Genomic DNA, 20,234 nt, shown 5'->3' on the forward strand with positions numbered 1-20,234 from the left:
GCAACATGTACCTAAGTAGTAGGAGGTCCAGTGTCCATACATGGATAAAAAAAAAAAAGGTATGTTGCACAAATTGGAATAGAAATAATCACACCCATAATCATTATCCGTTATGGAAAAAAAGTCCACTTAGACACCCAACGGGTGCAGCTCAGTTGGTAACTTGGCGCTGAGTTAGTGGGGTTGGATATGTGTTCGATTCCCGCTGAATGCATTCTTGGGGAGGGGGCTGAACCTTTAGCCATCACTGTTCCCCCGCACTCCGGATTACTCCCATAGCCGGCTCAAAGAGTCGAAGCTCGTGGGGATACCGGAGGGAGCCAACTCGTCTCAAAGAGATAATTAGGGTTGGGTAACTCCAAAAAAAAAAAAAAAAAAAAAGTCCACTTAGATCTTTCTTAATTTCATGTTTTAGGAGAGTAATTCTCTTCTATCATAGACACAATTATATGTGGGACCCACTCATTTATAAATAAAAAATAAAAAAATTGAGCCACATGGAAATTGATGGATGTGTAAAAAAAAATTACTCTCTAATAACATGAGAATAATTTTTCCCATCCACTTATTCCTGAAAAAGTAAAATGGCATATTTAATCAAGATTTTACTAGAGTCAATAAATAAATAAACAACGAGAAGTGTTATATTGACAAACTTTTTTTTTTACAAACTTACAAATTATATTATCTCTGACTGGTAAGACTTCACTCAAGAGTGTCTTACCGGTCAAACATAGAGTAATTTGTAAGAATTTGTAAACAAAAAGTTTATAAATATAATATTCTTCATATATATATATATAAAGGAATTTACATTTCTGCAGTTGTTGTACGTGCAGCAATCAAATACTTGCCATATATATACTTGAAAACATTAAATGCAGGGAATCATAACCATATAAAGGAAGAAAGCATTAAATGTGAGGAATCATAACCATACATCTATCGTTGTTGTACGTAAAGCGGCTGCAGAAATGATTTTACCATATATATATATATATATATATATATATATATATATATATATATATATATAAGGGAAAAACATTTCTGCAGCCACTTTAGATAAGGTTGTCTAAAACTACCCCATTTTAACTAAGTATGACCGGTCATACATTAAAATTGCATTTTCTCTCTCTGTAACGTCAGCCGACAGTGTCTGAGAAAAGAGAAAAAAAGAACAGCATTATTGTTCTAACTAAGTATGACCGGTCATACTTAGTTAGAAAGGGGTAGCTGTAGATAACTTTATCTAAATTGGCAGTAGAAATACTTTATATATATATATATATATATATATATATATGAGGTAGGATCCTTTGACATTAGTGTTAAATTTTAAATTTGACACCTCATTTGAGAGCCGTTAGATCAAAAAAGATCAACGGTGTCAGATGCTTACAAATCAGAGTCGTTGATCTTTTTTTATCTAATGGCTCTCGGATGAGATGTCAAATTTCAAATTTGACATTGGTGTCAAAGGATCTTACCTCTATATATATATATAGGGGAAGGATATACTCATATACGTACCGCCAAAAAAATTTATAACATTTACAACCAACTTAATCACTGTTGATTTCCGCCAATCTAACGGTTATAATTTATGGGAATTAATAATTAATTAATAAATACGATACAATAATTTCCAATAAATTATAACCGTTAGATTGACGGAAATCAACGGTAATTAGGTTAGTTGTAAAGGTTGTAAACTTTTTTAGTGGTAAATATATCCTTCCTCGTACTAATTACAAAACATTGATTACGTTAAGGATATATAACCATTTCTTTTATTTTAAATCTTTTTTTATACAAAATGAGAACGGTGAGCTTCAACCTGTAATCTCATATAAACTGCGAAACAACTCACCACTAGCTTAATCTTCGTTGCTATTTTATTTACGGGAAAAAAATATCTAATTTTACTTTAGATAATTTTATCTAATGTTTATCGAAACGACGTTGTTTTAAAGTTGAAAAATTAAAATGATAAAGACTATTATAATCCTGAAATATATTAAAGTTACAAATACACCATGATTTTTGTCCCAAAACGACGTCGTTTCGGCGAACATTAGATAAAGTTGTCTAAAGTAACTTTAGAAAAAACGAACCATTTATTTATTTATTTATTTTTATATATATAGTAGAGGCCCTAGTTCTTGGCTGGGTAAATTTGTTTGAAAATGTCTATAATTGATTTGTTTTTCATTTACCCATCTGTCCTATCCTTTTGTAATTGAAGGGACTGTGTTATCTTCTTGTTTTTATTTAAATTATACTATTTTCGCATTGTAATACATTTCAATTCATGGTGTTGGTCACACATAATGATAAGAAAAAACAAGAAAAAGCCGGCACCAATCAATCCCTAAAATTTAAATATGGATGTCTACACCATTTTCGTAAAGGTCAACAAAATATTTCCAACGTCAGTACTCATAGTTTATAGTAGTAATACGGCAATTACTTATGCCTTTATAATCCTTTGCATTCAACCTTCATTCATTACCAATTAAACCAACAACTTCTCACATCTTACATGTTCCCTAATACATTTACTATGATTGCAACAATAATTATTCTTGTTGCACTAACACTTGTAGGTGTTAGTTCAGTTCCAGAAGCTGATAAGATAAACACTTTGCCGGGGCAGCCACCGGTCAAATTCCAGCAATATTCTGGTTACATTGCAGTGGAGCAGAGAGCATTGTTTTACTATTTTGTTGAAGCAGAAGAAGACCCTGCTTCTAAGCCACTAGTACTCTGGTTGAATGGAGGTATTATCTTACGTATAATGTATGTGATTTTATTTTATACATTTATTTTAGAATATTACTTAATATAATCCTGTTAGACTTAACGAAGCAATTAAAATGCTTTCTTGTATGACATTTGAAGGGCCTGGTTGTTCATCTTTTGGAATTGGAGCTTTTGAAGAGCATGGCACTTTCAAACCCATCAATTCTATAAATACATTTTTTTTTTCTTTTTTCTTTTTTGGTGGGGAGTTGTCAAAATTTGCTCCGTTTTGTTTTTTATATCCGAAATTACTTAATCATTTTGTCATTTTCACAGAAGCAAATATGCTGTACTTGGAATCACCAGCTGTTGTTGGATTCTCCTTCTCTACCAATACCTCTTTCTATGACTTAGTGACAGATGAAATTAAAGGTTTTTTTACTTCATCTTCTGCACAATAGCATTTACGTAGTAACAAAAGAATTATAGTTTAACGTAAGCTTAAGGTTTTATCAACTTCTTAATGTGTTTTGTACATTTCTCAAGAACCTGATCATGACGGTGTCTTGCCTGTACAGCTAGGGACAATCTTGTTTTCCTACAGCGCTGGTTCACTGATTTCCCAGAGTACTCAAATAACGATAATTCATTATAGGAGAGGGCTATGCTGGTAAAATATTTCAGATAAATGAATAATGAATATATTCATTTTGAAACTGCAGTAAGGTAATGCACCCTTGTTTGCAGGTCACTATGTTCCACAACTAACTTGCACAGTTTTGTTGTTGAAACCAAGACCAAATTCAGTACTGATTTCAACTAGGAGCCCTTGTCGTCGAGGGAACTGAAGGTGTAAACGGAATTGACGAGATCGGATTAAAGCGAGCAACGAATCTCACCATCTTCGAGTTGCTGGATATAATATCCCAAACTTAAGCATTTAATTGATTAAATTTAATTAAATAATTAAGCATGTTTTAGTGAATAAAATTAAGTATAAGACTTAATTAAATGAATCTGAGTCACTTTGGAGTTAAAAAGTGTACTCAGTGAAAATTAAGGGGTATAAATGGGTACTGGCAAAAGTGCCCAAAATATAAAAATAAAATTATAAATATTCCTAGAATAATATTCCAGACTTTTGGGTAAAGTTTGGTAATTAATGGAGTTGAATAGATAGACGAACTAATACCCGCATTATTTCACTTAACCAATGTTAAGTGATAAAGAACACAAAAGAACCCAAACCCCCCCCAAGCAACCCGTCGAGCATCAGAGAAGAGGAAAGGAAGAAGGAGAAAGAAGAAGAAGGGAAAGGAGGGAGGAAGAGAGAGTGAGAGCAAATCTTAACCGTTTTGGGTGATTCAAAAGCCTAAACTACTCTAAATCTTCCCCTCTTTCATAATCCAAGCTTAGTTTTGAGTGGGGAGCATTGTGGAGAGGGATATTGCCCCTCAAAAATTCGGCCCTTTGTGAGATTTTGGGGTTTTGGGGGTTTCAACCTCCATGGAAGCTTGAGGAACACTCATTCCTCTATTGTGGGATCATTGGTGGTAAGTTTCCACTCTCTTTCACATGATTCTTGGAGATTTGCATGAGTTTAGGGTTAATGAATAGTGTTTTAGGGTTTTTATGAAATGTTGAGTAGATTGGCTATGTTCAAGGAAGAATGAGGCTTAGAGTATGTTGTGAAAAATGCTAGGAATGACATTTAATCGGTAGAAATGAGTTTATAGTGTTATTTTAGTATGCTTTGATGTTTGGAGAAATCTAGGCTTGGAACTATGGATTTCCTTGCATTGTTAGCATTGTTTGATTGTATTCCTTGTGTTGATAGGATTGAGGCAAGAGGACCAAGTGGAGTGACCAACCCTTGGGGTTGTGTGCAATTGAGGAAAGCTCAAAGAGCAAGGTAAACCTTTGGACCTTGTGGTTGATCCCATTGAGTGTTCCACCATACTCCGTTGAGGAGAAATGGTTTATGAGATGTGATATGTAATTATGATAGTGATTGTATGCTCATGCATTGATTCATGCATTGATACATGTTATGATTGATTGATGATTATTGGTTGATGTTTGATTGTTTAAGAGTAATTGAGGAATGATTATAGAAGTAGCAATAATGAATGAGGTAATGGTTGAGGATTGTGATTGAGGTTATGAGTGATAGTATTATGATGAGGATGATTGGTAGGAACTTCCCTTGGAAACAGCCCTATGTGGATCTCCATGTGGTTAGAGCCTAAGAGGAACAGCCCTATGTGGATCCCTCTAGGAGGTTCCTAGATTGAGGAAAGGACTTCCCTTGGAAACAGCCCTATGTGGATCTCCATGTGGTTAGAGCCTAAGAGGAACAGCCCTATGTGGATCCCTCTTGGAGGTTCCTAGATTGAGGAAAGGACTTCCCTTGGAAACAGCCCTATGTGGATCTCCATGTGGTTAGAGCCTAAGAGGAACAGCCCTATGTGGACCCCTCTTGGAGGTTCCTAGATTGAGGAAAGGACTTCCCTTGAAAACAGCCCTATGTGGATCTCCATGTGGTAAGAGCCTAAGAGAAACAGCCCATAGTGGATCTCTCTTGGAAGTCCATGTGATGCTTGTGGATAAGAATGTGTTAAGCTATTATGATTATGTGTACATCAAAGTGAACCTTAGGGTGGAGTGATCTCCAAGGACCTCTGGTTTACTGTGATATATTCGTATATCTCACCCCGTGTTGTGGGGCATCATTTCAGGTACTGATAGAGGTGAGGTTGATCGAGGCAAGAAGCATGAGTAGATTGTACCTGATAGCTGGACATGTTGAGTTGCATGCCATTTAGCATTGCTATATGTATATTTTGATGCCACATGATGTATTTTGGAGGACTTAGTGCATGATCATTGTAGTAACAATGGGTATCTGATACATGGTTACTTGCTTTGATCATGTTCATTTTGTAGCTAAGTCCTTTGGCATGTATATGAGATTTGTAATTAAGACATGATGTAATATTGTAAGTAATGAAGATATTTGTGTATGATGCTTACTGTAAGTTAAATGCATGAATGTATTTTTATGTATTGGATATGTTGAGCTGGAAAGTCAATTAGGTACCTTGTGCTAAGTTGGGAAACGTTGAGAAAACAAAGGTTATGCTGCTCAATTTCTGTTAAATCAATGATGAGAGGATGAGAGTTAAGCAATGATATAGGGATATCACAAGCTTGTTAAATAGGTTGTAAAATGTGTAGGATTGATTCCCCAAGAAAGATGCATGAAAAATATGAGTATAGGAAATTGCCCAGAAGAGGGGGCTTAAGCCTGCAAATGGAGGCTTAAGCCTGCTCAGGGGGCTTAAGCGCCCATGAGGGGGCTTAAGCGCCCTGATGCACCTGTGAAGACCAAAAGCTTTCTGCCGCCTGGGGCTTTAGCGCCCAAAATGGGGGCTTAAGCGCCCAGGTAGCGCGCTTAAGCGCCCTGGAGCGAGCTTAAGCGCCCTTGGTGGCTAAAAAATGTAAATTCCCTCTGTCTGTGGGCGCCTAAGCGCCCTGGAGCGAGCTTAAGCGCCCTACCCGCGTAATTTTTCAGCATGCACCTGAGTTAGTAAAATTGTCATAACTTGAGCTACAGAGCTCCAAATGAGGAGCGGTTTGAAACCACGCGTAGCTAACGAAGAGATCTACAATATAGTAGAAGTTGGGAAATAAATAAGAAGTAAATTAATGGTTTAAAAATGGAATAAGAACATGATGTTAAGCTTGGTTTATCTGATTCCGCAAGGTAATATGGTTATGATCACGCAATTGGCTATTTTAAATTCGGCGTCGTTTTAAAAAGAAAAACTTATCTGGATTTTAATTGAGCCAATGTGATTGTAACTGCGCTTAATATCATAATGCGATGTTAACAAACCGGTTCTAGAACGGGGTGTTACACTGGAGAACATATGGAGCCATGAATCGAGGGTGCAAAGGAAGAAGCCAACCTTGGAGAGGTCGAGGTTCGAGAGAGAGAGAGAGATTTTGGAGACAATAGAATCTCTCTTTAATTCGGTCGCCTCGAACCTATTGTCTCCAAAACCTCTCTCTCGAACTTGAACCTCGACCTCTCCAAGGTTGGCTTCTTCCTCTGCACCCTCGATTCTTGGCTCCGTGTTCTTCAGCAACTCGAAGACGGTGAGATTCGTTGTGCGCTTCAATATGATCTCGTAAAGTTTGTTTACACCTTCAGTTCCCTTGATGGCAACGACTCATTCTCCATGCTCTACAACGAAACTGATGCCGATCTGTACAACCTCATTTTCGCTAACTGTCACCCGCAGCAGCTGAACATCAGCATGGACGTTCAGTTGGCAATGTCCAACCTCGACGAATAGAAATGATATTTTTTTACTAGGTGAGAGACTCTTAAAGTTCTTTTCGAGAATGTATATTAAAAAGTTTATGTATTAGAAAAAGTTTCTCCAAAAAAAAATGGTCACTGTCTGATATTTTTTCCTAGCTCCGCCACTGCATGACCTCATCTTCATCGTCGCTGCCACCGTGTAATTGGTTTTTAAACTAAGATCATATCTAAGATTTGGTCGCTTAACAAGAAAGAGAAGAGCTTGGCAATGTAAATCCACAGCATACCAAACCAGTCAACAAGAAATTGTGGATTTGGTCTCTACCAAGACGTCGATTGAGATTTGAGGGATAGAGAGAGGAGGATGAGGAAGGGGAATAAATCTTAAGTGCTACTGTTGTACCAAGATTCAGTGCATCTCACCAATGAGAGCACTACACATCATTGAAGAGAGAGAAAATTTATCAGAGAAAATAAAACTTTAGCTGACAGGCACCAAAGATTTGTTCGAGGAAGGGTGGTTGGGGTTTGGCCATTTGGGTTCGAAAAAATGTCGAGGTTAGAATCGATTAGCTCTCGGTACAGGGAATTTCTCTTGTTTACCACATACTATGATTACAGATAAAATGGTTCATTTTTTAATGTCATTGGCTGGTCTCAACGTGGCTCTACCACTTCTCATGTAGCTGCTTTTTCTCAACAAGAGAGATAACTGGTGTAATTTATAGCATTTCTGGAAGGAAAGCCACTACCAACTATTATTTAAAAATATGAACAGAATTAATAATAATGTTGTTCCTATCTACTAAAAATCCTACTAAAACTTCACACAAAAACTGACTGTTGCTATTGGATCACCTTTTGATTGTTATCTTCGTGCTATCTATCAACATTTTGCTTTATTTAACTACAATGAGAATAGTGATGTTCGATCCTCGTAATTGCTCTCTATCTCAATTTTCCTTATTCTATCCCTTCTCCCTCCTAGGGTCTCCCTAGGGGACTCCTCAGCAAGGCTTGGAGGATAGGTCTATGTCTTACAAAAACAAAAACAAAAGAATATACCGACTATTTTATTAGTTATGCCCGATAACCCGAGTGCAGTTTTAATTTCCGAATGTTATTTGATTCAGAAATCAACCCCAAGCAATGTTGTCTGGGGTTGAATATTACCATTTTTTTTGGATGTTTGTCATATGATCAGTACCCTTCTCAATAACTATCTTCCAAAACCATTAATAGCTTTCAAAATTGGAGAGCTATCTTGTGTATTTTATTGCTGAATTCTGCACTTTTTGATGTTAATTTTGTCATTTAGAACTAAGTTTGCGTTCAAGAGCAATTAGTTGTAATCTGAGCCAGAGTGACTTGTAGTTCTGAAAATTAGGGAGCAACTGAGTGTAAAATGGTTTATTTCTATTATTTGTGGGCTTACTAAACTGTTTTGCATTATTAGGAGGCCCAATGACCATTTAGAGGAAACCCAATTCAGAAATGAAGCAAACTTGGGAAGAAAGAAAGAAAAAAGAGACAAAGAAGACAAAAAGGACAAAAAGCAGAAAAGAAAGCAAAAAACACAGTTGTACCTGTACCTTTGCCTGAAAAAGCAACCATACAGCTGGAGACATGTCAGAAGAGAAAAAAGGGGGAATTGCACAACGTTCTTGCAGCATTACAACAACTAAAATTCAGAAAAAAGAGAAAGAAGTATAGCTCAGAGGAATATTTAGGGCTAAGCTAGCAGGGAACACGTCACTGATTAGAGAAAAACTAATGAAATTTGAACCATTGATCAATCAAGGGACGTGATCACTGATCATCTTAAGTAAGACATGTCACTTATAAATATTGAAGAAATCACTACCTTCATAAGCTTTTTAGCCCTTTTAAGGAGGACTCATCATCCTACTTTGGTTTTTTTTCTGTTGTTATGTTGTTATTTTCTCATTGTAATTAGGTTGTCATTATGCTCATAGTATGAGTTGGGTATTTTTAGTAGGTAAGGGTGAAGTAGAAGTATCTCTCTTTGTCTTGGGTTGAACTTATTATGAAATTTATTTTCATTTATGGATTTATGTTATTACTTGGTTTGACTCATTCCTAGTAGCGTAGAACATCGATGGAAGAAAAAATAATCATAGGGTGTTCGCTCTCACTGAGAGGGATATCCAAAAGTAAGGTGCACTGTTGCGTGTAAATTGTTTTGGCTAGCAATCCCTTCGGCCAACTTCAGAGAAGATATGGCAGCACAATCTTTTTGGTGCCTAGAATTGGACGCCTCTTGTAGCTTGGTGTAAAAAGTTTTTGCATCAGATTGTCTCAGGTAAGGGTGACAGAGGAATCTATCCCTTCAGCCCTACCGGTTGCTCGGAGCTTACTCTATTTTTGGGAGCATATGGAGTTTAGGAACTACGAAGAGGGCGAAAATACCAACCTGAGCCTACGTTTTTCTTGTAATCTTGAGTCAACATTATTTTATTTCTCTTTTGTTACTTGTTTGACGAATTTAAGAAGTTTTCAACAAATATTTCTATTTCGCTCTCTGTTTTTATTATTGTTCTCACTATTTCTGACATGGACATATATGGCATTGCACACTCATTTGATATAGTGCATGGCATACTCATTTTATATACCCCATTGTTTACTATTATAAATGGCCCGGTATAGCCATTCCCCTGCACTGTTTTTGAACTTATATTATACCTATAAGTGAGCTAAGGGTAGAGGATCCCTTAAGGACATCTTGTCTTACTGAGATTTCTGTTAGAAATCTCACCCCTTCTGGGGCACATTTTTCAGGAGATGACTTCGTGAGACGGACATTGATAGAGGCAAGAGGCTGGCATAGAGATTTCATTATTATTATAAGCCATGCTTATTATGATTATTTATTCTGCCATGAGGAGACTCTCTTATGACTAGACTTGATTGGATTCTGTTGTTATTTGAGGTGAGCATAGGGGTTGTCTACGCCACTAGTAAATGACCTGTTTATTTGTTGACTTGAGTATTTGTATTATAGCACCATGAGTTATGGAGGCTTTTGAATTATTATTTATGAGTACGAGGTATTCAAGATTTATTTTAGTGTTGCAATTACGTAAGGATTGTTATTAAAAGGAAAAGTTAATCCACCATGAGGATTAGCCTTGTTTGTTTGAAGAAAACAGTATATTGCTTCCGCGATTAATTATTGCAAGCTGCGCTTTTAAATGCCATTTGTAACCGACTGCAGACGGGGTGTTACAAAGAGCAACTGAAGAAAGCTGAACCACAAAATGAATGTTTATTTATATTATTTTAATTTGCAAAATGAGATGGTTGGGTTCACATCGAAGGTATTAGCACAAATCTTTTTTTTTTTTGGTATGCGTATTAGCACAAATCTTAATTTGTATCGTATTTGTATTGAGTGTATTTATGCTAACGTCATATGAATATTACTTGTTTAAACAAATTACCACCCTAATTATTTATATTTAGGGTCATTTTACACGTGACAATTTTTTAAAGTAATGTTGAAAACTAATTTTGCTTTTAAGAATTAATTGAGTTATGACAACTTATTAATCTTGTGATTTTATTTGGATCATTTTGACTGCGATATTGTAATGCTTTGAAATTCTCAAATTCAATTTAATTAATTTTCAAGAAACAAGTCTTTCAAAATCAAAATTAACCAATACACTTGCTTTCTAAGGAAGAGGATACCTCATCGAGATTTTTCTCTTCAAGCCAAAAGTAAATTTTCATAATTTAATTTTCTTCCTCTTTAAATCATCATATATATCATTTAAGAAATAAACCAAATATTTTAAAAAATTATCAATAATTAGCATAACTAATTTAAGATAAACATTTTTAAATAAATGTATCATGTATAATAAGATTAAGTTTTTACCCTTTAGTTTGCATAATTATACGTTCAAACTTTGATTTAAAATTTTATGACTAATTTGCCAAATTAAGAAGATTTTTTAATTTTTCTAATTTGAATAAAACGGTTAGCGATTTCATGTTTTTAATTTATTAAAATTTTGGATCATTACAAGTTTCATTTCGACCATAATGCTGAGGTAAACCTTCATGGAAATGATTTGTTCAAAAGACAATAAGCAAGGAAGCATATTTGTCCTTACATATGTCACAAGAAAAAAAAATGTGGATATTAAACAAGGCAATCACTAGTAATGCTTAACTGATAAACGGGGAGAAAATAGCTTTTACACCAGCGAGCTGTCAAACTAATTGAGGTTTGAGACATATTTTATAAGGGATATTGTTTCTCATGTTGTATGATATCTCATACAATACACAATAAAAATGGATGAGATTCATTAAAAAAAAGAAATATAAGAATCAAGTTGCAGGGATGACACTGTTCATTCCTATAACAAGGATCCGGTTGCATATCTTGAGAATATTGTTTTGTATCCTGACTTTTGTTTCTTTCTTTTTTAAGTGTGGAACCCACACTTGGTTTATATGTGGAGAAAAATGCTCTTGTCATATAACATGACAAAAAGTGAACCCTTAAAAAGAATAAAGAGAAAGAAAATAAGTGAGTTTAGCCCATTTTTTTTATATTGCATAAGATAAAATATAACATGAGAAACAATATTCGTTATATTACATTACCCTTTTTGCTTCATATTTGTCATTCCGTCTTCAACTTTCTAGGTGATTGACTAGTGTGGTTAATAAAACAAGAATTATTGTTAGTTATAGGTACTTTAAAAATAAATTTACATTGGGCTGAAATCAAACCTAGTGCTTTAAACCAAAAAACTTAAGGGGGCGTTTGGTAATGGAGGAATTTTTTTGTATCCTGGAATCACGATTACTGGGTATATAGCTGGAACAAAAATTATCTGGGAATTTTACGAAAAAAGATGTTTGGTAGGATAAAATATTACTGGAAATATTGGTTAATTTTTGTGAATTAGTGTTTGGTTGAAAACAAAATATTGCTGGGAATATGATACAATTTGACAAAACTACCCTCGAATAACTTTATAGAAAAAACGAATTTTCTAAAATATAACAAAACAAAACGCAAAGAACGACCTGCTACATCGTTGGTGACCTAATGTTCCACTTTATCGATCTGAGTCCTTCCATTTCGTGAAACCGTGATGTTATGATCAATTCTCCGTGTAAGTTTCGTTCTCTCTCTTTCTCTTTTCCATCATAAAGCTAGCTTCAAATCTCCCTTATTTAGTTTTTGGTTTTTTATGTTGTAGTCATTCCTCTACTCACAATTTTTTTAATTTTTTTTGGTATTTTTTTTACACTATAGGGTGCTGATAATTCAACACTTTATGGGTGCTGTGTCTTAGTTGATGAATTAGTGTAAAAGCCCTCCGGATTCCTCTCCCTGATTTCGGATAAGCAGTCGTCTCACTCTTCTTTGAGACGCCATATACTAATCACACGAAGTTGTCACTGCATTGTCTCGAGAGCCTCATTCCTTTCCAAGACAAGATTTGTTTCTGGTGGTACAAGTGATAAGTTAGGGCTCCGAGGGTAATATAGTCTGAGAAATTGTACCCAAAATATCCAAAAACTGGGAACTCACGATTACTATCTTCTGAAGGGGAATCAGAAATCAGAAATGATAGTGTAAAATGGATGCCAGGGATTAAACTATATCCGGTCATATTTTTTTATTTCCTTCTACCAAATGTGTGCATAAATAATTCTCACTTCATAATTCCTGGGCATCCACTATATTACCCCATACCAAACGGCCCCTAAGGGTCCGTTTGGTAGTTGGATTGTTTTTTTTTTCTTGGGATTCTTTGGTTGGATAAATAGGAATGCAACATTTGGTAGGCATTAAAGAGAAATTATCCAAGGAAAGTTTAAATGCTGAAAATTGAAAATGTTGTGTAAATGATTTGGAAATCCCAACCAAAGAATTCCACCGATTAGATGGAATTGTTCCTTTCCCAAACATTAAACGATGATGAATATTTGACAAGTAGAGAGAGACAGAACTGAGTGAGATATGAACATTGTAAAAAAGAGACTTAATATTTAAAATCGAGGGTATATTTGTAAATTTTGTCCAAAATCCCAGCAAAATTTTACTATCAACCAAACATAGCAATATAAAAATACACTCAATATTTTCAAGAATATTTTTGCCTACCAAATATCTTTTTGGTAATATTTTCGAGAAAGTTATTTTCCCACTATATTTCTAGAAATCATGATTATCGGGTAAAAAAAAATTCTCCTCTATCAAACGTCCTCTTATAGAAATGTCATTTAACAATATTAGGGAGTGGTGCAAGTTTACATAGAACCTTATTGGCACTAGTCCAATTAGTGCCACTCGTTGGTACTGCCACGTGGCAGCTGATCCATTAATGTCATTATTTTTTTATTTAATTTACTTATTGTAACTCTCATCATCAGTTGATTTCAATACGCTATTAAATCCTTATTAATGTGATGACTCTATTTTATTGGGTTATCTTACACTTATTTATCACATTACATTCTTACCTATTCATTTAAGGAGAATCTATGTCATTGTAAAAAATGTAAAGTTATGTTATTTTGAAATAAAGAGATAAATTGTAATTAAAGAGTAGACAAAAAAATAAATAAAGATATGGATCTCATCTCATTATGAGAATGAAATGACACATATTATGTCATTTAAAATAACAAACACTTTTTTTTTCTTTTTTTGTCAACAAAAAAAAAAAAGGCTAAATCGCATAAAAAGAGGGTTATTTTTGTCAAAAATTTCACATCACTTTTTTTAATTTTCTAGCAATCCAACAATCCTTTATTTACACACAAAATGAATTACCAGCTGAATCACTTTACTGGATAAATTTTTAAAAAAAATACCCAAATATGATATTTTTAATAGGGTTAAGATATTTTATCTACTATTTTTTCTTTTTTTGGAGTTACCCAACCCTAATTATCTCTTTGAGACGAGTTAGCTCCCTCTGGTATCCCCACGATCTTCGACTCTTTGAGCCGGCTATGGGACTAATCCGGAGTGCGGGGAAACAGTGATGGCTAAAGATTCAGTCCCCTCTTCAAGAATGCATTCAGCGTCTACTATTTTTTCTACCTACCTCTACCACTCTTTAATATCGTTAGATCATAATCTTAGGTAAAGAGAGAAATATAAATAATAATTAAAATTCTGATGTAATGATATTTTAATATGATAGGCAAAGATAAACAGAAAAAGAGAAAGGATTAAATAGAATAACCTATCCATTCTTTAAAACACGTCATCCCTTTTCTGGTATCCAAAAAAAAAACCCTATCAAACACCCCCCAGTGTTTACTTGGGAATAGAAGAAAAATTGATCATTTTTGCACAATTAAAAGCTTCGTTTACGCAAACACTTCTGTTTCTCTACTCCTATTTTATCTTCTTCGAAGAAATCTATCTGGATTTTCTTCAATTTTCCAGAAAAATCTAATCTTTCTTAGTTCCGTGTGTTCGTGCTGCTTTAAGGTCCATATAAAAATTAAAAAGACTTTCAAGATCTCAAACTTCTTATAGCTTCAGGCCTTCAGGTATTCACTTTTCTACATTTTCCTTGAATCTCTGGTTTTTTATTTGCATTTCTAGGTTTTTGCTTTCGTTTGTGGGTTCGTCGAATATAATTTTTCTGAATTTTTCTCGTAGCTCTTTCTATTTCTGGGTAGTTCTTGAAGCTTTCTCTTTTCCACGTATTTTCTAAAACACTTGTGTATTTATTTGTGAAAGTATCTGAGAGTAGTTTTTGTTCTTATATAAGAATGGTAGAAAACAATGATTCTGCGCACCGCTCCCTAATCCTGTTAAATGACATTTCTGTTTAGTTTTTTTGGTTTAAAGCACTAGGTTTGATTCCAGCCCAATATAAATTTATTTTAAAAGTACCTATAACTAACAATAATACTTTTTTTATTAACCCAAACTACTCAATCACCTAGAAAGGTGAAGACATAATGACAAATATGAAGCAAAAAGTGTAATATAATAGGAGGTAGGATTGTTACAAATCAATTTCATCGTTAGATTTGATTATATTGATCCAACGGTTATATTTATTTTTATTTTTGTACGGTTATGATTCCTCGTAATTCCCACGTGAAATCATTAAATATGATAAATCATAACCATACAAAGAAGGAAATAAATATAAAGTATTAAATATGAGGAATCATAATCATACAAAGATGAAAATAAATATAATCGTTGGATCAACATAATCGATCTAACGATGAAATTGATTGGTAATAGCATTGGTAATAACCCTAATTGATTGTTAGAATATCATTCCTCGTATAATATAAAGAATATTGTTTCTAATCGTATATGAAATAATTCATCCACCACATAAAAAAAATGGGCGAGACGCACTTATTTTTTTCTCTCTGTTTTTTTAATGGGTTCTATCTTCTTCTTTTTTGTATTGCATTAGAAAATAATATCTCAAATAATATATGTCTCAAACCTCAATTAGTTTGACAGCTTGCTGGTGTAAAAGTTATTTTCTCTCCGTTTATCAGTTAAGCTTTACTAGTGATTGCCTTGTTTAATCTCCACATTTTTCTTTCTTTCTTTCTTGTGACATATGTAAGGACAAATATGCTTCCGTGCGAAAATGAAGGTTTAGCTCAGCATTATGTTCGAAATTAAACTTGTAATGATCCAAAAAAATTAATAAATTAAAAACATGAAATCGCTAACCGTTTTATTCAAATTAGAAAATTTAAAAAATCCTCTTGATTTGCCAAATTAGTCATAAAATTTTGAATCAAGGTTTGAAAGTATAGTTATGCATCCTAAAAGGGGAAAACTTAACTATACCTTAAAATAGTCATGCTAATTATTGATAATTTTTTAAAAATATTTTGTTTATTCCTTAAATGATCTAGGAAGAAAGATAGTTAAAATAATATAAATGAACATTTGCTTTGTGGTGATTGAACATGATTTTGGAAAAAAGATAGTTATTGAGAAGGGTACTCATCACATGACAAACATTCAAAAAGATGGTAATATTCAACCCCAGACAACCATTGCTTGGGGTTGAATTGTGAATCAAACAACATTGAGAAATTAAAACTGCACCCGCGTTATCTGGCACAACTAATAAAATAGTCGGTACATTTTTATCCGGGTTCGCTTTTTTTAGAGTGTCTGCACATAAATTATCTGTAATAAGTCCAATACGATGTTGTTTTGAGGCGAAAATCATAATATTTTTATAATTTTAATTTATTTCAAAGTTACTATAGTTTTTATAATTATAATTTTTTAATATTTTAATCTCAGAACGACGTCGTTTTGGGAGTAAATACAAATAATTTATCTGCATTAACTGCAAAAGTATTTTTCAGTTTTTATTATTGTTATTATTATTTTATTTTATTTGTAAGGCATAAACCTATCCTCTAGGCCTTGCTGAGGAGTCCTCTAGGGAGACCCTAGGAGGGAGAAGGGATAGAATAAAGAAAATTGAGATAAAAAGCAATTGCGAGGATCCAACCTCACTATTCTCATTGTAGTGAAATAAATCAAAATGTAGATAGATAGCACGAAGATAACAATCGAAAGGTGATCCAACAGCAATAATCACTTTCTGTGTGGATTTTTAGAAGGGTTTTTAGTAGATCGGAACACCATTGTTATTAAAGTTGTTCATATTTTAGATAATAGTTGGTAGTGGCTTTCCTTCCAGAAATACTTTAAATAGGACAAATGATCTCTCTGGTTGAGAAAAGGGAGCTTCATGAGATGCTCCTCTTATGGTTGCATATGATAATATGTCTCCATATACCTGTGTCCATCCTGCTACCTGAAATTTACCAAATAAAGGTTGAGTAAAAAATGGCACTGCATAGATGAATTGAAACTTTTCAGGATTTAATATTTGCATTCCAAATATTAACCTGTTTTCCTTGAAACCAGGTTCTATAAGCCACTGTTGTATTCAGTCCAAGTTCCTTGGCTAATCCGTTCACTAGTGATCGTGATCCCAATAATGGGATGATTGAATCTTGATCTCCACTGCACAAAGAAAAACAATTTTGTTTGCTTTAAAAATGTTATGCCTTGATGAATCATGCTAGGTAGGTAATTTATGGAGTTAGCTAAATGGGGATAGTTGAATAAATTCACTAACCTGTATACTAGAACCGGGATGCCATACTTAACAAGTGACCCTAGAATAGGAATTGTTGGTATCTCTAGATTCTCATAGTCATAATGGAGAACTCTGTAACACAAGGTACATAGTGTTGGCAGGCGATATAAGTCTCAAAAAAAGGGCGACAAATTATGAAAACATGAAAAAAGTAATTCAAAATCGACTTGCTAAAGAATGCTAAACTTGGATGTTAGTTTGAAGATTGGGTAATAAAGTACCATAAAATAAGGTGGAAACACATATAGTAAAAGTTTTATATCTTTCATTAGAATTAACTGTCTTAAGTTGCTAAATGCTTATATAAAATATTTACCATATTTGGGAATATACAAAGAAAAGAAATTGTTAGAATTCAAATCATACTTTGCAACTATTATTAATTATTTGGAAGTATGAAGAAGCTATCTACCACATACTAGAAGAACACGACAATTGAAGTTAGAAGAAAGTAGAGAATTCTGGAAAGGCATATTAAGTTGTTGGTCAAAAGCAAATGGATTAAACAAATAAAAAAATGAAAGAGAAGACAAGTTGAGGAAACAAAGTCGGTTAATGGAAAACTGTAGAAAGTTGTAGTTTGAATATTATATTATAATTTGTTAAGAAAAAGTGAGTCGGTTTTCAGGCTATAAATATAGGTGTTTGTTTAGATGTGAGTTAAGTGAGTTTAGGAATTAAAAAAAGAGAGTGAAATGGAAAGATATAATAAGGAGTGGTATTAGAAAAAGAGAAAAGAAGAGAGAGTTTTGAGAAAGAGTTATTTTGAGAGAGAAATTAGTAGTGTTGTAACACTTGTGTTTTGGATTGTGTTTTGTTTCTATAAAAGTTTGATATAATAATATTGTTCTTTATTATTGTATCTCCCACAAAGTGGTATCAGAGTATACCATTAAATTTCCAACAATTAGTATCAGAGGGAATTGATATTTTCCCAACAGAAATGTGACGAAGATTAATGTTTAACAAAACGGATGGGGTCTAATAGTCATTATTAGTTACTTTTCCTCCTCTCTGAATATTTAAATATCTGCATCCATAAACCACTCAAGTATATGCCATCTTTGAAGCAATAAAACTTACTCACTGCAAGTTGACCATTCCTTGACTCCAATGAGCTTAGCATGGAGAGCTTCCTGCACTTCTTTCCTGTTTAAGTATGCGAATGTTTTATCTTCCACACAAACATCTATTTTCTGTGTCTCTTGCTGCACCATAGACCAAGGCAACCAAAAGAAAATGAAGAGAATAACAACTGAGGCAAAAAAAAGAATTAAGATGCCTATGCAGATAATGGATGAAACTCACCAGTTGTTTCAGCCTATAAGCCTGTTGATTGATTGACGACAAACAGACATCAAGAGTGACATCATATGGATCTATATAATTGCTAACTTCAGTAAAAACAGTGTTATTTACTCTTGCACAAACACCAGTAAGATTCTCATTTAGAATTTGTGTCCTAAATATTGTGGAATAGTTACAGGCTCTAGTGAATACTTCGTAAGTTTCATCTGCTATGAGTCCGTGGGACCAAAAGAAATCAGCATTGGAGTTGAAATCAGTATTGAATTCCAGAAGAGGATTTCCTATCTGCAAATATCAACACACGGACCAGTTATGCTTTTCAAATAAACCAAATGGTTTCTTATATTTTAATTATTCAAAATTTCCCTTCTGTACTCACAGCTATCCCCTTGAGATTGAACTTGGTCTTGGTTTCAACAATAAGTTGTGCAAGTTGTGGAACATAGTGGCCTGCAAACAAGTGTGCATTACCTTACTGCAGTTTCAAAATGAATATATCCATTAGTCATTTATCTCAAATAATTTACCTGCATAGCTCTCTCCTGTAATGAAGAAGTCGTTATTTGAGTACTCTGGGAATTCAGTGAACCAGCGCTGTAGGAAAACAAGATTGTCCCTAGCTGTACAGGCACGACACCGTCATGATCAGCTTCTAGAGAAATGTACAAAACACAAGTTGATAAAATCTTAAGCTTATTTTAAACTATGATTCTTTTGTTACTATGTAAATGCTATTGTGCAGAAGATGAAGTGAAAGAACCTGTAATTTCATCAGTCACTAAGACATAGAAAGATGTATTGGAAGAGTAGGAGAATCCAACACCAGCTGGTGATTCCAAGTATAGCATATTTGCCACTGTGAAAAGGTCAAAATGAATTAAGTAATTTTGGATGTAAAAAAACCAAAAGGAGAAAATTTTGACCACCCCCCACCAAAAAATAAAACAAAAATTGTATTTATAGAATTGATGAGTTTATGGATGACCTTTGTTCCAGCTATAATCATTTTTCAAAAGAACATTGTTGTCACCCGGTTTGAAAGGGCCATGCTCTGCAAAAGCTCCAACTCCAAAAGACGAACAACCAGGCCCTTCAAATGTCAAATTCAAGAAAGCATGCTAATTGCTTCATCAAGTCTAAAAGGATTGTATTAAGTAAGCTTCTAAAATAAATGTATAAAACAAAATACATAAGACAATACCTCCATTCAACCAGAGTACTAGTGGCTTAGAAGCAGGGTCTTCTTCTGCTTCAACAAAATAGTAAAACAATGCTCTCTGATGCTGATCATCCACTGCAATATAACCAGAATATTGCTCATATTTGACCGGTGGCTGCCCTGGTAAGCTGTTTATCTTATCAGCTTCTGGAACTGAACTAACACCTACAAGTGTTAGTGCAACAACAATAATTATTGTTGCAATCATAGTAAATGTATCAGGGAACATGTAAGATGTGAGAAGTTGTTGGTTTAGTTGGTAATGAGTTAAGGTTGAATGCAAAGGATTATAAAGGCATAAGTAATTGTCGTATTACTACTATAAACTATGAGTGAAGTTGGAAATATTTTGTTGACCTTTACGAAAATGGTGCTGACGCCCATGTTTAAATTGTGGGGATTGATTGTTGACTAACCTTGAGATACCCGGTTCAATACGGTGCCGGCTTTT

At 34.0% G+C, this 20,234-nt stretch overlaps 2 protein-coding genes across 2 annotated transcripts; one reads left to right on the forward strand and one right to left on the reverse strand.

Annotated features, from left to right (window-relative positions):
• The first annotated feature begins 2,566 nt into the window (after positions 1-2,566).
• LOC133303050 (serine carboxypeptidase-like 46) lies at positions 2,567-3,593 on the forward strand. The gene is made up of 4 exons (XM_061502894.1): positions 2,567-2,783; positions 3,082-3,177; positions 3,292-3,372; positions 3,493-3,593. Exons 1-4 carry the CDS (start codon positions 2,567-2,569, stop codon positions 3,591-3,593), a joined length of 495 nt encoding a protein of 164 aa, XP_061358878.1.
• A 13,072-nt stretch (positions 3,594-16,665) lies between these two features.
• Positions 16,666-20,012, reverse strand: LOC133303051 (serine carboxypeptidase-like 45). Its single transcript, XM_061502895.1, has 10 exons — positions 19,766-20,012; positions 19,550-19,654; positions 19,325-19,420; positions 19,092-19,184; positions 18,944-19,014; positions 18,565-18,849; positions 18,340-18,464; positions 17,236-17,328; positions 17,003-17,120; positions 16,666-16,908 (listed from the first exon to the last, which is right to left on the reverse strand). Exons 1-10 carry the CDS (start codon positions 20,010-20,012, stop codon positions 16,759-16,761), a joined length of 1,383 nt encoding a protein of 460 aa, XP_061358879.1. The 3' UTR covers positions 16,666-16,758.
• Positions 20,013-20,234: the final 222 nt, after the last annotated feature.

The sequence above is a fragment of the Gastrolobium bilobum genome, unplaced genomic scaffold (assembly GCF_033153095.1).
Source record: "Gastrolobium bilobum isolate Gb01-03AN ecotype WA unplaced genomic scaffold, APGP_CSIRO_Gbil_v1 utg3880, whole genome shotgun sequence".
In the NCBI taxonomy this organism is placed as follows: domain Eukaryota; kingdom Viridiplantae; phylum Streptophyta; class Magnoliopsida; order Fabales; family Fabaceae; genus Gastrolobium; species Gastrolobium bilobum.

Coding starts and splice junctions, on each gene's coding strand:
- LOC133303051 (XM_061502895.1), bottom strand. CDS start 20,012: ATGTTCCCTGATACATTTACTATGATTGCAACAATAATTATTGTTGTT. Junction 19,421..19,549: donor TGATTATAGCTGGAACAAAG/GTCATCCATAAA, acceptor ACCTTTTCACAG/TGGCAAATATGCTATACTTG. Junction 19,015..19,091: donor TACAGGAGAGAGCTATGCAG/GTAAATTATTTG, acceptor ACTTGTTTGCAG/GCCACTATGTTCCACAACTT.
- LOC133303050 (XM_061502894.1), top strand. CDS start 2,567: ATGATTGCAACAATAATTATTCTTGTTGCACTAACACTTGTAGGTGTT. Junction 2,784..3,081: donor AGTACTCTGGTTGAATGGAG/GTATTATCTTAC, acceptor TCATTTTCACAG/AAGCAAATATGCTGTACTTG. Junction 3,373..3,492: donor TGGTTCACTGATTTCCCAGA/GTACTCAAATAA, acceptor CCTTGTTTGCAG/GTCACTATGTTCCACAACTA.